The 17315-nt window shown below is 36.4% G+C and overlaps 2 protein-coding genes across 2 annotated transcripts; one reads left to right on the plus strand and one right to left on the minus strand.

The window, feature by feature from the left end:
* The first annotated feature begins 845 nt into the window (after positions 1 to 845).
* Positions 846 to 4860, plus strand: LOC127680934 (olfactory receptor 52Z1P-like). The gene is made up of 2 exons (XM_052176750.1): positions 846 to 864; positions 3935 to 4860. Exons 1-2 carry the CDS (start codon positions 846 to 848, stop codon positions 4858 to 4860), a joined length of 945 nt encoding a protein of 314 aa, XP_052032710.1.
* A 7940-nt stretch (positions 4861 to 12800) lies between these two features.
* On the minus strand, positions 12801 to 13760 carry LOC127680945 (olfactory receptor 51G2-like). The gene has a single exon (XM_052176758.1). It carries the CDS (start codon positions 13758 to 13760, stop codon positions 12801 to 12803), a length of 960 nt encoding a protein of 319 aa, XP_052032718.1.
* Positions 13761 to 17315: the final 3555 nt, after the last annotated feature.

Below are 17315 nucleotides of genomic sequence, written 5' to 3' on the forward strand. Positions count from 1 at the left end.
TGGAGACCACTGACATTCCTGAGTATCATCTGACAAATTTGCTGAAGCTTCCCGCCTTCAGTTTCCCATTCCTATATGTAAATACTTTTTGTTTAATTTTTTTTACATTTTACAAAAACATACAACTGTTCAATGGAGTATAATCTATTACTATTTGTTAGTGGTTTTCTAGCACAGACTCTCACTTTCTAGCATTGGATGTCCTAAAACTCATTATACAGAACAGCATTGCCTCAAATCCATAGAGATCCACCTGCCTCAGAGTCCCAAGTTGTGATAGTAAGAGGCCTTTGACAACATATGTAGCCTTCTAATAATTTTCAATCTATGCTAAAGTGTGAGTACTTCAAATACCACATTGCATATCTCCCTCATCACCACACACAAAAATTGCACTAAGAAGCATCTGATACTTTATTGAAATAGATACAAGTATTCACAGAAGTTTTTTGTTGTAGAAGGCATTATATTTCATAGCAGATATAGAATAGGAAACTTGTATATTTATACTATTATATGAGGATTGAATATTGGACTTATAATAGTATACACATGCATTGCAAAATATTTATTATGGATTAAAAATAATCAGATACAATTCAGGATATGAAATTATAACTTCAGAGGTATGAAAGGCATGATCAAGTTAGATAACCAAATTCTAAATGTGGTCTCAGCTGTGGAAATAGTTACTTAACGAAAATAATTCTCAAATGACCTCTCTATCCAGGTAGATGCTATTCCCTTGGTTGATATTAATAATATCAGCTGAAATACAGAGAAGTATATGTAGCACTCAGCTCTGTGCTCATACCAGTAGGGCATGGCTATATCACCCAAGCTTTATGGATATCACAATAAACGGTAATTAACACAGTTTACAAGCCTTTCCTTTACTGTTTTGTTGACTCAGAAAAGCAATGAACTCACAAGGTAAACTAAAATTTTTTCAACGGTTAAAATTACAGATTCTGAAACTAACATATCTACATCTGTGAACAAGATTTGTATAATATTAGATGACTGTGATTCTGCCTCTTTAAACTGGCATAATAGACTAAGAAGAGTAGTTGGTATTCTTATATTTCATTGTGTGAAAAGATCATTTTTATTTTAGAAAAAGGCTTATTAGTAAGCATTATTAACATTTCCAAATATTACCATTTACAACTATAATGGCAGTTATTAGTGTGTTATGTGGTTTGACTTCTATTTAAATATATTATATTTTCTGTGTGTTTGTTATAAGACAATGGTAGAGAGAGCAAATTTTCTACCTCATGTGTTTGAGGAAACAGTGAACCTAAATGTATATTAAGCAATTGTTATCCTTCTTCTATTGAAAAGAATTATGTATTTTATATGTGTGTCCCTGAAGTAAAAAAATAAATGTATTTATTACTTATTACAACTAATCCAGAGAGAAAAAAGTAGTAGAGAGAAGAGAGTGAAAGAAAACAAGAAAGCAAAGATAGACAAAAGGACATTCAAGTCCCCGTTCACACAAACCTTACACATAAACATAGTTGATGGATGCTCCAAACCTCCCACACAAACTTAACACATGTATGTACATACACATAGTTAATAGATGGAAGGAACAATGCTCCAGCCCCTATTCATACAGACTTTGCACATACAGAGTTGTCCCATGGGAGAAACAGTGTTTGAGTCTCCACACTTTGTTCTTTCTTCCATAGCTTTTATATCCCAGAAAAATCATTCAAGAAATATAAAATTGCAATGTGATTACATTTTAGCTATCTTCTAGTAAATGATTATGAAAAAGTAGTGTGTTTCCCAATACCTTTACAAGAAATAATATTACATAGTACAGGTAAAGAAAAAACTATTACCCAAAACTAACATACATTTGTAACCAAGGAGCTTGTTACAGATTAACAAAATGTAAGCAAGCACGGTACTTTTCTTAACCAGTTTCTCTTATTGGCCAGCAACAATTTGCAGTTACAAAGAAAGAAGTAATTATTTCATTGTTTATCTCTAAAAGTAATCTTGTAAGAACCTTAAAAGAATCACAAAGCTAAACGTCTATATAAGAATCAGTCATGTCTATCCTAAATCCTCAAAATGCGTATCTACTCATCAGCAATATCAACAAATCATATCAGGAAGCTGAGGACAAAATTGAATATAAGAAATCAATTATCATCAGTCCAGCCTCAGTGAGAGTCACATCACTCAGTGTTGCTACTGTTCTTGTTCCCTGACCATAAAGGGCCCTTGCTGAACTAGTAAGAGTGTGCTTTTCTGAATTTCAAATTATTCCCTGAGAATTTTTTTTACATCAGAGCCAGTGGTAAAAACATCTCAACCTAGATTAACAAACAATTATATTTTTCCAAATATTTTATAAGGGTGGTAGTTATTGTTGACAATCTATGTTTCTAAATTCTTCTCTAGGTTAGTGATTGAATTATTAATCTGCTTCATCAGCAATGCCTAAAAGCGATTATTGTGAGTGCCAGAAATACCACCCCATGGGGGCCTAGAAACTCCCTTAGAGTTTTCTTATAATTCTTAGATTAAGACAGATGTGAATGTATCAAACAGAGTAGAACTCCACAGCAGCACGCAGTCCTTAGGAAACATAGTCCTTGGGGACATGCCACATGGAGGCTCACCCATGTAGTTCTGGTAGCCTGTGGGCTACATTCCATGTGTTCTACAGCCATCTGTCTTGCCCCCTTGCATGGCTCTCAGCATCATTACAATTTTCAACAACATTATAAAAACAAGACCCTGACTATAAAGGTATTGGTACATTCTCATATTTTTCTCTTGATGGATCTGAATGAAAATAGACATGTTTCTGCTTCATGGAGAGCCCCAACAGTGTTATGTAATGGGTAATGATGAGTCTTGCTTCTCTGCTGTGGCTTTCTCTAAATGAAAATATACAAGGGGCTGAATTTCTAGCTGATTCTATGTCCTGATTCTGGAGAAGCAATATTAATTTGAGGATGAATAAAGTACTTTTCAGTGTGCTTTAAATTTTATGTTTGTTCAGTTATTGTCTTCAAGAAGTTGAATGAGAGACAAGTGAATTGAATTATTCCTCTTAATAGTGAAAAATTAGGACAATAATAAAAATTTCCCAACTTGCAAATAGAACATAATAATTTCTCTCTTGGGGCCCATGAGATGGCTCCCAAAAGAAAATTTCTTAATTCTAAGATTAAGAATGTGATATCAACTCCCAGGACATACATGGGGTCCTGAAAGTTGTTTTCTGACCTTTGCATGCACTATATACCATGATATACTGTGACATACCATACATGTCACCCCATACATGCACACACACACATTCATGCATGTACACATGTGTACACACATGCACATACTCATGCACATGCACACACGTGTATAAAGATAGAAAGGGAAGAAGGGAAGAAGGAAGGAAGAAAGGGAGTGTACAATATAGTATTTTAAAAGGAATTACAATATTAAAGAATTAGCAAGCAATTGCTGTCAGTTTTGCACCAGGTGATGATTTAATAAATGTGATATTCTTTCCAGCCTTTGCTTAGATGGAGAAAGGAAGAAAAACGATGTTTTTTTGTCGTTATTATTTAGCAGATCTCTTCATTTAGAATAAAAGCTCAAAAACCAAATAAAATTATTTGGTTGTAAAAATGGCATCAATCATAGAAAATGAGGATTCTACAATCACAGAAAATGGCTTGCAACAGCTTCACCCAGAGTTTCAACGATAATTGTTCTGCAAAATGGATTATCAGAAGAGCATTCTATATACTAGTTCACTTACAATTATCTCTTTTATGGTTTTTACTGCTTTCTCTTCATCACACCAAAAATGATTAGGACTTCACTAGCATTAAAGAATTAAAGCAGTTTCCTCTGGGCCTTTTGTTCTCATGTAATAAACTTTTCCACACCTCTCTTATAGAGCTCAACACTACACCTGCTCATCTCACTTTCTTCCTGCTTACTGGTGTGCCAGGATTAGAAGATATTCAGATTTGGATGTCCATCCCTTTCAGCTTCATGTATTTCTTGGCTGTGTTAGGCAATGTGCTGGTCATGGCAGTGGTGGTCTGTGAACGGAGCCTCCATGAACCTATGTATCTCTTCCTGGCTATGTTGGCATTCAATGATGTCCTCCTCTGTACTGTCACGGTACCACAAATGCTGCTCATTTTCTGGCAGGGCCCCTTGGCAGCCCCCTTTCCTGCCTGCCTCACACAGATGTTTTTTGTCCATGCTCTGTTCCTCTCTGAATCTGCAGTCTTACTGGCCATGGCTTATGATCGCTATGTGGCTATCTGTACACCACTGCATTATACATCCCTGCTTACAGGTTCTCTCATTGGCAAGGTTGGGCTGGCGCTGATAGCTCGGAGTGTGGCTGTTGTTACTCCAGGTGTTCTACTTATCCTCCGCTTGGACTTTTGCCGAAGCAACATTATCCGTCACACCTATTGTGAGAACATGGGCATTGCCAAGCTGGCTTGCAACAGCTTTACCTTAAATAGCATTTATGGTCTCTCAGCTGCTCTCCTCACGACAGGGCTGGACTTCGTCTTCATTTCCTTGTCTTACTGGCTAATCTTGAGAACAGTTCTACAACTGCCATCAAGGGAAGCACGGACAAAAGCCTTTGGCACCTGTGGAGCCCACATTTGTGTCATTTTAATATTCTACACACTGGCCTTTTTCTCTTTCTTTACCCATCGCTTTGGGCACCATGTGTCCAGGCATACCCTCATCCTCCTGGCAAACCTCTATCTACTGATACCCCCAACCATGAACCCCATCGTTTATGGAATAAAGACCAAAGAGATAAGGATGCGAGTAGTAGGACCCTGTTCTTGAACAACATTTATTCTAGTCTAATGAAACAGCAAAGAACAGGAAATCCAAAATAAAAAATGAGGCTTAAATAAATACCCAAAACAGTATAAGCAGATCTAGCCCTGGATTACCTAAAATTCAGTAAAAACACTAAATAGAACTCAAGAGAGAAAGAACATAAACTGGGTATGTAGGGTAGTGGAAAGGATCTTGAAGAAATTGGTATAGGGAAAATATAATAAAATATATTGTATAAAAATTAAATTTAAAAGAATACATAAATTTTAAAATAAAATTATGTAATATATTGTTTCCAAAGTTTATTATTGTGACATAAATAGGAAGATAACAGGAAATACAAGTACTTTTGAGGAATATATCAACATACTACATTAATCAAGGGAAAATCAGCATACTAAAATAAGTTGAATGTTTTTATGATATGTACCACTTCTTTGTCACTTATCCATAGAGAGAATAAAATAATAGTTTTGTCAAGTCAGAAATTACTAATTATCCTAATTTCAAGAACATTGAAACTGAATGAATTCATAAATGCTCACTAGATAACAATTCAGTTAATCAACTATTAAATCACAATGATCATATGTAACAAGCTCCCTGATATACATCTGTGCATAGAGCCTATGCATAAAATACAATGCTTTATTGTTTTAACTTCTAGCATTTTAATTTAAACAGTTATGTGACTCTCTTTTATTTTCTTCTCCATATCCCCCTTTCCTCACAATTCTATTCCCCCAGTCTTAAATTAATAGAATCATTGACCTATGATTATGTTCGTTACATACCTATTTATACATGTGTATGCACAAATATATCTAAATAGAACCTGATAAGTTTATTTATTCTTTGATTGTGTATATATGTTTTCAAGGTTGACCACTCTGAATTGGACCTTTTATGAGGAAGCTCATCTTTGGGAGACTAACTCTACTCCCAGAAGTCAATGGTCAATTAGCCAGTCATTCAAATGCAATTCCAGAAAATACTATTTCTTACAGACTTTAGGCCATTCATGTATTTAAGCTGCTTAAGATTTACAATCTAGAATTTTACTTTGTTTGGATTAATAATATCTCAAATGTGCTGCTTTGTGAAACATCTGAATTATGTAATGATGCACAAAAATAAGATGGATAAGTATCTAAGACTCAGGAAGGAGGAAAGACAGGTTACTATACACCTCACTTGCAGGAGAGCATTGATAGAGTAGGTAACATCAGTTTAAGGGACTGTGACTCTGATATAATAAAAATGATTGACTGCCATTGGGTTGATTGACATATTAGGTCAATTCATAATACCTCATAGTATAATATTCTGATTTGAAAATAATAAAAGTCTGTCAGTGCTGTTCTCAATTAGATGAATCATGGAAAGCTTGAATCATAGCTTGGCTTTGCAGGTTTTCTTTGTATTTCTAAATTTTTTTTTTAATTTTATTCGATATATTTTTTATTTACATTTCAAATGATTTCCCCTTTTCTGGTTCCCAACTCCCCGAAAGTCACATAAGCCCCCTTCCCTCCCTCTGTTCTCCCACCTATCCCCTCCCACTTCCCTGTTCTGGTTTTGTCTTATACTGCTACACTGGGTCTTTCCAGAACTAGGGGTCACTCCTCCATTCTTCTTGTACCTCATTTGATGTGTGGATTATGTTTTGCATATTCCAGTTTTCCAAGCTAATATCCACTTATTAGTGAGTGCATACCATGATTGATCTTTTGAGACTGGGTTACCTCACTTAGTATGATGTTCTCCAGCTCCATCCATTTGCCTAAGAATTGCATGAATTCATTGTTTCTAATGGCTGAATAGCAATCCATTGTGTAGATATACCACATTTTTTGCATCCATTCTTCTGTTGAGGGATACCTGGGTTCTTTCCAGTTTCTGGCAATTATAAATAGGGCTGCTATGAACATAGTGGAACATGTATCCTTATTACATGCTGGGGAATCCTCTGGGTATATGCCCAGGAGTGGTATAGCAGGATCTTTCTGAAGTGACATGCTGAGTTTTCTGAGGGACTGCCAGACTGATTTCCAGAGTGGTTGTACTAATTTGCAACCCCACCAGCAGTGGAGGAGTGTTCCTCTTTCTCCACATCCTCGCCAACACCTGCTGTCTCCTGAGTTTTTAATCTTAGCCATTCTGACTGGTGTAAGGTGAAATCTCAGGGTTGTTTTGATTTGCATTTCCCTGATGACTAGTGAAGTCGAGCATTTTTTAAGATGTTTCTTCGCCATCTGAAGTTCTTCAGGTGAGAATTCTTTGTTTAACTCTGCTCCCCATTTTTAATAGGGTTATTTTGGTTTTCTGGGGTCTAACTTCTTGAGTTCTTTGTATATATTGGATTTTAGCCCTCTATCTGATGTAGGGTTGGTGAAGATATTTTCTCAATTTGCTGGTTGCTGATTTGTCCTTTTGATGGTGTCCTTTGCTTTACAGAAACTTTGTAATTTTATGAGGTCCCATTTGTCAATTCTTGATCTTAGAGCATAAGCTATTGGTGTTCTGTTCAGGAACTTTCCCCCTGTACCGATGTCCTCAAGGGTCTTCCCCAGTTTCTTTTCTATTAGCTTCAGAGTGTCTGGCTTTATATGGAGGTCCTTGATCCATTTGGAGTTGAACTTAGTACGAGGAGATAATTTCTAAAGTTTTTATAATTTATTTTTACTTACAATTTTGTGAACTGGTTTTCTTCCGAGACTAAGATTGGCCTCAGATTCACATTCCTCTTCTTTAAGCGTCTGAGCACCAGGACCCATGTATATAAGAATCATGGCCAGTTTTTTTTTCTTTTTCTCTTATAGAAACACATGTAAATTTTCTAGTTTGGTTCCCAATAGGCAAGTGTTATGATATTTGCATCCTATCATTCCTGGCATATACATTTGTAATCTAGAAGACTATGTGAGATAAGCATGAAATTTAAATCATGTATTTACTGAAAAATCTTCACTTTTGAACACTGTCCCTGCAGTGTAAGAAAAAACTATGTTGTAAGTATAATAAAATAATACATAGACATGGTCTAGTTGTTTTACTGATGTACTTCATGTCTTAAAAGCCTTTCATCATGGCATCTTTCTTTATACATGAACAAAGTTGTCTCTATATTGTATGTATATGAAAGTGGCTATTTCACACTGTTGTTAAAATATGTTTTATACTCTAAGGTATTATAGAAGATTGAATGAGTAAGAAAACTAACAAAGTGATCTGTACCAATTAAAAGAAAATGCCAAATAATACCTGAATAATAAAAAGGGTAAAAAAGTGCCATCTTATGTTTCTGAGATCTTCTCAAATGGGTATTGCATTTATATCACTCTTGCCCCTTCCTCCACAAATCAATCTTCTCTTATATCTTCACTCCCCCTCTTAAATCCACAAATTATTTGATTAGTACATATACATTTGCATCCATTCATAGTCTATTGATCCATTTAGCATCACTCATTCACACATGTATCCAGTGCCAAATATATGGGATTAGGTAATTTTTGTTGAGTATTGTCTTAAGGTGAAATATATTCTCCCATTCTTAGCAGCCATTGTATACCTAGAGCTCTCCCCCTGGAAAGTGCATTGTGGAATTTCCCTAGAGCTCTCGCCCTGGGAAGTGCATTATGGAATTTCCCTGTATATCAATGCTTCCTCCTTCTCCTCTTCTTCTTCCTCCTCCTCTTCTCCTCCTCCTCCTCCTCTGTGGTAGTTTGAATATTCTTGACCCAGGGAGTTGCACTATTAAGTCTTGTTGGAGTAAATGTGGCCTTGGGAGAGGAAGTGTGTCTTTGGGGCCATAGGCTTTAAGACCCTCCTCCTAGCTGCCTGGAAGTCAGGCTTCAGCACCATCTAGATGAAGATATAGAACTCTGAGCTCTTCCTGTACCATACCTGTCTGGATTCTGCCATATTCCCAGCTTTATGATAATGGACTAAACATCTGAATCTGTAAGCCAATCCCAGTTAAATGTTGTCCTTATAGGAGTTGCCTTGGTCATGGCGTTTGTCCACAGCACCAAAACCCTAAGACATCCTCCTTCTTCTTTTTTATAAAAGAGATTAAAACAAAGAGAATAGGTATCAGAAATGTGCCCACTGCAAATTGTCACATCTGTAATGCAACTCCTGTGCCTATGTTCCAGAGTATGGGAATACTATAAGAATCATAAGACTAACGATGACTGCTTCAGTCCTGTGGGGCAGTGGAACATGCCATCAAACAGAAGTGGTAAGTTTGTAGCAAAAGTTCAGAACCCTGATAAAACTCATAGTTAAGAATGTGAGAAGTTTGAACTAGCTCTGGACCAGATTCCTGTCCTGAAGCACATGACCATGTCACCCCCACTAGGAGGGCCATGATGATCAGTCACATAGAAACAATCTCCTGAAGTCCTTCCCCATGAAGATAGAGCATGCCTGACCAGCGCAATACCATTACTTGAACAATACCAGAAAAATGATACCACCAGATGGCATTCCCACATGATGAGAAAAACTCAAGAAAGTCATCTGTTCATTTATTCACAGATGTGCACAATCATGCATCCTGACCAAATGTACTTTGCTAAGAATGCCTTCCTTAATGACTTGTAAATATGATGCTAATCTGATAATGAGTTACCAGAAGTAACAGTGATTAAAATTTACAGTACTATATACATATATTCATGTATACACACACATATATATACATGTATATATGTAGGTAAAATTTTATCTCTCTCTTCTCTTCTGTGTGCATTGTATACTTAAAATAGCTTCTCTAGGTTTAAAAGATATTTGATAAAAATAAATTGTATGAAAAACTGTTATCAAAATGATATTAAAAATATTGAAGCTTCATTGCTCAATTACATGATTTAGTTAACAAGAAAGTTAATAAAAATATTTCGGAAACAAAGCCATAAATTTCTTTCAACATTTCTATGCTTATAATAAGTATCTTACTCATGATGGTTAAGAAACTATGATTACTTAGACAATACTTGAACAAGATGAAGTTAATCAAAAAGCCCAAAAATATGGCCAGATAATCTTCACATCTCATCTCAAAATTGAGAAGTTATTGGTAGTGGATAGATGCTAAGGGTATTAGAATAATACCCATGAAAAGGTGACAACTTGTAGTTTTCCCTTGCACCAGTGAATAGTCACAAGCCCATGTGCACATGACCAGAACTAACTGGATGTATGAGTTTCCAAAAAAAATTGAAAATATAGGAAGACTTAAAGGGAGAAGTGGGAGAGATACAGTATTCCATTGTACATGAATGAAATTATCAAGAATAAAGAAAATGCTTTAAATGAAATAAAATATAGTTCGTATTTAAGAGTGATTTCTAAGTGTTTTGTATTTAACTAAATCCACCTTCTATGTAAATGTTAATGTTCCTTTTATTTCCACAGTTGAAGGGATGCAATGAGAGCAATGCCCATGTTGTATGAATACATGGATTGCACTGGGCCCAGAGCTTTTCTATCCAACTACCCCTCTGCCTGAGCATGGAAGGTTCTAGACGCCATACAATCTAATCTTCTACAAGCCTGGACCAAGGAGACTTTGGTTTCAGCTAACCTAGGCCTAAAATATTTCATCCTTTGAAGCTTACTACTGAATAGACTCACTCTTTCTAGCTCTTTTTGAACTCTAGCAGGATGGTTCAATTCACCGTTCTTGCTGCAACTTCTCTTCAAGTTGCCTGATTCTTATTGTTTAGAATCTCACTTGGCTTCTGGCTGAATTGCTATGCTTGGAAAGACTGGCTGTGCACTTCTGGAACAGAACTGCTCTGAACACATCTGCTCTGGTCTAAACTGAACTCTCCACAACTACACTCAACTGAACTACACCAAACTGAACTGGGTATAACTGAGCTGAATTGAATTGAATTGAACTGAACTGAATTGAATTCTCTCTCCCTTACTGCTTTTTAAGTAGTCTCTCTTTCCTGTTCTTTTGAGAGTCAGACTTATTTTAATTTGGACTTATTCTATCAAACCTTTCTCTGATTCATCACTTTGTCTGCTCCTCAATTAGACATTATTTGGAATTAAAGGTATACTAAAGTTGTATCTGTATTCCAGGCAGAGGGACCAAAGGAGTGTACTAAGGTCATGTCTTATTCCAGTCAGAGTAATTAAAGGTGTGTGGCATGTCTGTATACATATGCATACAGCTGGATATGTGATCCCTTGCCAGAGCAGCCATGTTACTGAATTAAAATTCTTCTACATTTATGTAATCTCCAATTGCTAAATAATGCCATTTTCTTAAAATGGTGTCTTTAACGGACATTTTATTGTAATTAATTTAGAAAGCAGATGCTCTTTTATATGAGGTTAGTAGTTCTTAATTTTTTTAAATCAATGCTTCTTTGGTCAAATATAATGTGCCTAAATAGAAAAATAACAAGTAGGCTCAAGTAAAGGATCATACTTGGAGCAAAGAGACATAGGTGGGGAAAAAAATCCATCAAGGAGCAACATGGAAGTCACAGGTTTTCCAGAAGTGAATCAACTGCCTGGAATTTGAAATCCTAATTTGAATTGTATTGGATTTTCTGGCATCTTTGTATTGTAAGTGTGATTTCATTACAACATTAGTATTAAAAAGATAACACCCAAATTACCCATTTTAAAAATATCAGTGACTTGTTTATTTCTTCATTGTTTATATATCCAATAATTGTTGAAGGCTGCTTTCACACTAAGGCAAGTCAAATTCTAGGACAGTAGCTAGAATTAGATATATGAGCATTACCAGTTAACAAGGCAGATGAGATCAGAAGATGAAAAGTATCTTTTCATCAGTTCTACTTTATTTTTTTATTCAAACCAAATAATGAGATATATGTGTACTAGCAAAACTGAAGATTTCCAGATATTATTCCACAGTTTATGAACATATATGGACTGGATTATTACAAAGATAGAAGAAGAATTGATTTCTAACTAGTGATCAGAGACATCAGAGGATCTGGAAGTACTTGAGAGGAAAACATAGTCAAAATAAATTGTATGACATTTTTAAATAAAAAGGGAAAACTAAGCAAACACAACAACAATGAAGAGTCACCTACAGAAAAGATCTAGAATATTATATTTTCTTTTCCCAAATATTCTAAACAATTAATCATTATTCACCTGTATTTGAAAATATTTAAACATGTTCCTCACCCTGAATTCTTATTAAAGTGTGAATTAAACTAATGGATTATAGTTTGGGCTTTAAATAAAAATCTGTGCTAATGTGACAGAATTTCTTTCAGAATTCTATAAAGTTAAAGTCATTCCCACAAAACAAGAAAATTGATATTGATGTTGCTCCTTTCTAAAGAAACTACATCCCAGATAAGATAGAATGTACATACCTTTATTTTTTAAAGATGACAAATAGGCAGCATATTAGCTAGCAACTTCTGCTTTGACTTAAATTATAAGTAAAATTTTTAACACTTAGTATCAAGTTGTTACCACCTATAAATTATGACTGAATAAACAGATTTTAAGCACAATAATAATAATAATAACAATAAAATGTAAAAGGTCATGTAAAGTTCTATGCCAAACATTACCAAATGTCAAAAAGCAAAAAGAATCTGGGTTTTGCTGATTCAAGGAAAATTTGGGGGATAGATTCTTTATATGAAACTTAAGGTTAGTATAGGCAAGAACAGAAAAGTCAGTTATTTGTATCATAGTTCACTTTAATAGATTAATAACTGATTAATTAATAACTGATTTTAAAAGTATGTGTGAGATCATTTCATCTAGTCCTAATGATCAACAGTGCGTGCTAAAGAGCCTGTCTGTAGCTGCGTTGCCTCTAATTTTGCTTTGCCAGTGTTTTGTCTGAACACAACATGCAAAGATTTATTATGGCATCACACCATCCAAACCAATAGCTTGCTGCCTTGATGATATGCTTACATTGCAGAAGAATTGATTTTGTGGGGACAGATCAAATGGAGTATTCCTTGTCGGATCTGCTTGGTCTTCACACTGTAGATGATTGGGTTGAGCACTGGTGGCACCATTAAGTAAATATGAGCCATGAAGATATGAACAAAGGGAGAGGAATGTTTGGCAAAACGGTGGACGATAGACAACCCGATCATGGGCACATATAGAATGAGCACCGCGCAGATGTGGGACGCACATGTGTTAAGTGCCTTAAGCCTACCCTCCCGGGACGCAATTCTTAACACTGAGTGAAGGATGAAGACGTAAGTTATTAAAATACCCAAAGAATCCATACCCCACAGCATAACAATCACAACCATTCCGTATATAACATTAAACCTGATGTCAGCGCAGGCAAGGCGGATTATATCCTGGTGCAAACAATACGAATGAGAAAGCACATGGGAGCCGCAGAAGGAAAAGAATGCTAGACGAACCAGGAGAGGAATGAGTGGAATAGCACTCCGAAGCAAGGCTGCGATTCCAATCTTGGCAATAAGTTTTGGCGTGAGAATGGTAGCATATCGCAGGGGGTGGCAGATAGCCACGTAACGGTCAAGGGCCATGGCCAAGAGCACAGATGATTCAGTGAAGGAAAAAGTATGAATCAGAAACATTTGGACCACGCAAATATTAAATTGGATTTCTCGGGAAATAGACCACAACACCCTGAAAAGCGATACCATAGCAGGCAGGGACATGGCCATGTCAGTGAGGGAAAGCATAGCCAGGAAGTAATACATGGGCTCGTGGAGTCTGGGGTCTGTCCGCACAATGTGCAGGATGGAACAGTTGCCTGTTACACCAATAATGTAGATTAGGCAGAACGGGATGGAAATCCAGTGGTGAAATTCCTCATAGCCAGGGATGCCTGTGAGAAAGAATGTGGAGGACACGATGCCACTGGAGTTTGAGGGTGCCATTGGACTGACTGCTATAGTGAAGTCCGATTCCACTGTTATTCTCTAATGGAGAAGGCATTGACAAGTCCAGGATCTGTATTTTCGAAAGAATGGGTCATAAAGAAAAAGTAAACAAAGGAGATGTCTAGTGCTTATCTCTAATAACGTCTTCAGCCATTCTAATCCTATTTCCCCTTTCTCTGCATTATTGATTATTGTCAGTTAAAATTATCGACTCTGAACATATGTACCAGATGTGCAGCTTGATCTTCATGCAGGTCCCCTCAACAACTACAACTGCAACGGCAGCTTACCCTGACTCTGTTGTCTGCTCCTAACTGGGCTTCCTTATCTGATGTCACTGGGAGAGGATATGCCTAGTCCTGCTGTGCCATGAGGTTTCAAGGTGGGAACCTCCTCCTTCACAGAGGTGAAGGGGAGGGCCAAAGGAAGGGGAAAAGGCATGCCAGTGCCTGACTGGGAGGGCACAGGCCACCTGGCATGTAAAGTGAATAAACAAACAAAGTAATGGAAAAAAACTACTCTCAATCCACAATTTCTTCATTTCTGCAGTTTCATGCTATTTATACCAAAATTACATCCTTTATCAACTGAAACATTGGCAATATTGTACTGAAAACCAAGGAGATACTGTATCCAAATCAGGAAAATTAGTTTACAGATCAGCCCAGACAATTATTGTTTCTCATTGAAGAAACATTTACAGCTGTAAATAAAAATAAACAACACAGGAAATTTGTATATAAATATTTAAAATGACCACTATAGATAGATTGGTGAGACTAGCAGTCCTTCATTAGTGTAGAAATGAAAAACAGAGAAGACATAGCATTATAATATAGATAGAACCCTCATGAGTAAGAATTTTTCAAAGTCACATAGGTAACAGTACAGTAAAAATTATCAATTTCATCTCAATAACAACCAGTGACTACTAAACATATATAAGGATCACACTCTGTTTTTACTACTATCAATTTCCATTGATAATTACAATGTTCCTACCTAGATGCATTTCACTCTATTTGGTTCAAATAGAAAATAGCACCTAGAGTGGAATACAAACAAATTAATGGAAAAAATTGTTTCACCCAGACAAAGATGAGAATCACTGGGACTTACTGAGATATTAATCTGAAAATCCATGCTAGACTCTGTGGTTCCCCCAGTACATGCACATGTGATGCAGCTGTCTATCCAGGAGTGACTACTCCTGTAAAGCTCTAGGAAGGCTTGCTTTTGACTGTCTACTTTCCATTGTTTATGACTACAGTGTCAAGTCAGTCTTCACAGACTTACAGTATGTTGCTAAGATTAGTTTATAAACTGCAATTCCTTATCTGTTAGATTTGAACACATCTCTTTGGCTCCTATTAGCAGCAAATCCACTGACAATGAGAAAGAGCCATGCAGTCTTGGGTATCCTACATAAGCCTTCTCAGTCTGAAAGGCTGAGTCTAATGGGAGGCTTTTAGATGAACATAAATAACTAAGATGTTTTGTCATAAGATTGTCCTTAACTGAAAACAAACCAAATCCCAAACAAATAAAAACTTCCCCAAATAGCTTTTCTTCTACATTTGATAAATATCCACCTCTTTTTTTTGCTTCTCAAGTTTTCAACTCTGTGTTTTCATTTTCTCTCACCTAAATATTTCCGTGGTCTCTAATACTGGGCACAACAATTTTCCTTCTTATGAGTGGCCATTCAATTCAACAAATATGTGCGGTTAATTTATAAATATTCCTACACTCCCAAGAGACACGAGATCCCAAGATATATGCAAGGCAGTGACTTTAACTATCTCAGTGCCAACATGTTTTTGTGTCACCTCCCAAAGCCACTCAGTCCACTACTTTCAGACTGAAGAACTGTGTTGTTTCTTGGTAGTATGCTTTCAGATTTCTCAAGTATTTAGTGTCTCAGTATCTGGAAAAATGATATGACGTTACATGAAACGAGATGTTGGCTTGCATCCAGAATATAGTTACTGAAGAATTTTTGGGGGTAGAGTATTGTAAGTAGACTTGCCATTGCTCTGATAGGATACCATAACCAAAGCAAATTGGAATGGAAAGGATTTATTTGGCTTATTCTTCCTCATTCCTGTTCAACCTTGAAGAAGTCAAAACAGTAACTAAAAACTGAGTAGGAAGCTGGAGGCAGAAGCTGACGCAGAGGTCATGGAAGAGTGCTACTTACTGCTTTTCCCTTCCTAGCTTGGTCAGGCAGCTTTCTTGTAGAATCCAGCCCAGAATTGGCATTGCCCACTATGTCTTGGACCCTCCCACATCAATCACTAATTTAAAAATATGCCCTAAAGGCTTGCCTAATTCAGATTGTATGGAGGCATTTTTAAAATATTGCCCTTCCCTGTTCTCAGATGAATTTAGCTTGTGCCAAGTTGACACACATGTAACCGACACATAGAGTAAGTGTATTACCTATATATTGTCAATAATATTGATTCCTTACTGCCTGCTGGCTGATGACATATGTACCAGCTTCAGCAGGTTCACTACTGCCCAAAACTCCCATTAGCTTTGATGCATTCTTTTCTTTTTATCTTACCCACACTTTTCTTCCCTTTTATTGAGTGTAGCTTTTTTCCCATTTAGGTAACATATCTTTATTATATCCCACCCCAAACTTCCCACTACTCATAGTTTCTCTCCATCTACCTTCCCTTCTGGATCTCTGTTTCTCCTTAGAACATAAACAGGATTCTAAGGGATAATCATAAAATAATACACATTAGGATAAAACAATGAACACATCAGAGTTGGACAAGGCAAACAAAAGGGAAGGAGTCTAAGAGAAGGCACAGGAAACAGAGGCTCACTTGCTCACACACTCACTGTGACTGACCATCACAGTGAACACTGTAACTGACCACATATTTGTACACTATCACTCATCATAACAATGGAAACTAAAACTGACAACCACAGTGACCACTATGGTTGACTGACCATCACAGTGAACACTACAGCTGACCACTACAGTGACCACTTTGACTGACCAATCCAATGACCATTACAACTTACCATCACAATAACCATTATTGCCTGATGCCTAAACACAGAAAATGTTCTTATATTTTCTGCTTTTAAGGATCTGCTTTTCACTCTAAAAATACTTTGGCAGCTCTGGGAGACCTTAGGTGATGTGAACCTGGCTTTGAAAAAATAACTCTAGAGTTAGCATTGATCCAACGTTAATACTCTCAACCCATAAATTCTCTCTTTTGCAGATCCTATTACAAATTGCTGGAGGAGGGGGATTCCCATTCTACTTGGATTAAATATGGGGCATTTTAATGTGTGAGATGATCATAAATTACATTACTCTTTAGTCTTTTTAAGGTCACTTTTTCTTTCTCCTTGCATACTGTGTCCTACTTTTTCCCTCACCCGCAATAATTAACAAGGTTTTTCTCAATAGGCATTGTTTATTTAACTATTTATTTATTCTAATAATATTTCCTATAATATTCTGTATCAGTGTATTGAATGACTAATTTAGAAACTAAACTAAAAGTTTCTCATCTGAGA

Source organism: Apodemus sylvaticus, chromosome 1 (genome assembly GCF_947179515.1).
Source record: "Apodemus sylvaticus chromosome 1, mApoSyl1.1, whole genome shotgun sequence".
Lineage (NCBI taxonomy): Eukaryota > Metazoa > Chordata > Mammalia > Rodentia > Muridae > Apodemus > Apodemus sylvaticus.

Bases quoted from the DNA above. Each gene is read 5' to 3' on its own strand.
- LOC127680945 (XM_052176758.1), bottom strand. From the start codon at position 13,760: ATGGCACCCTCAAACTCCAGTGGCATCGTGTCCTCCACATTCTTTCTC.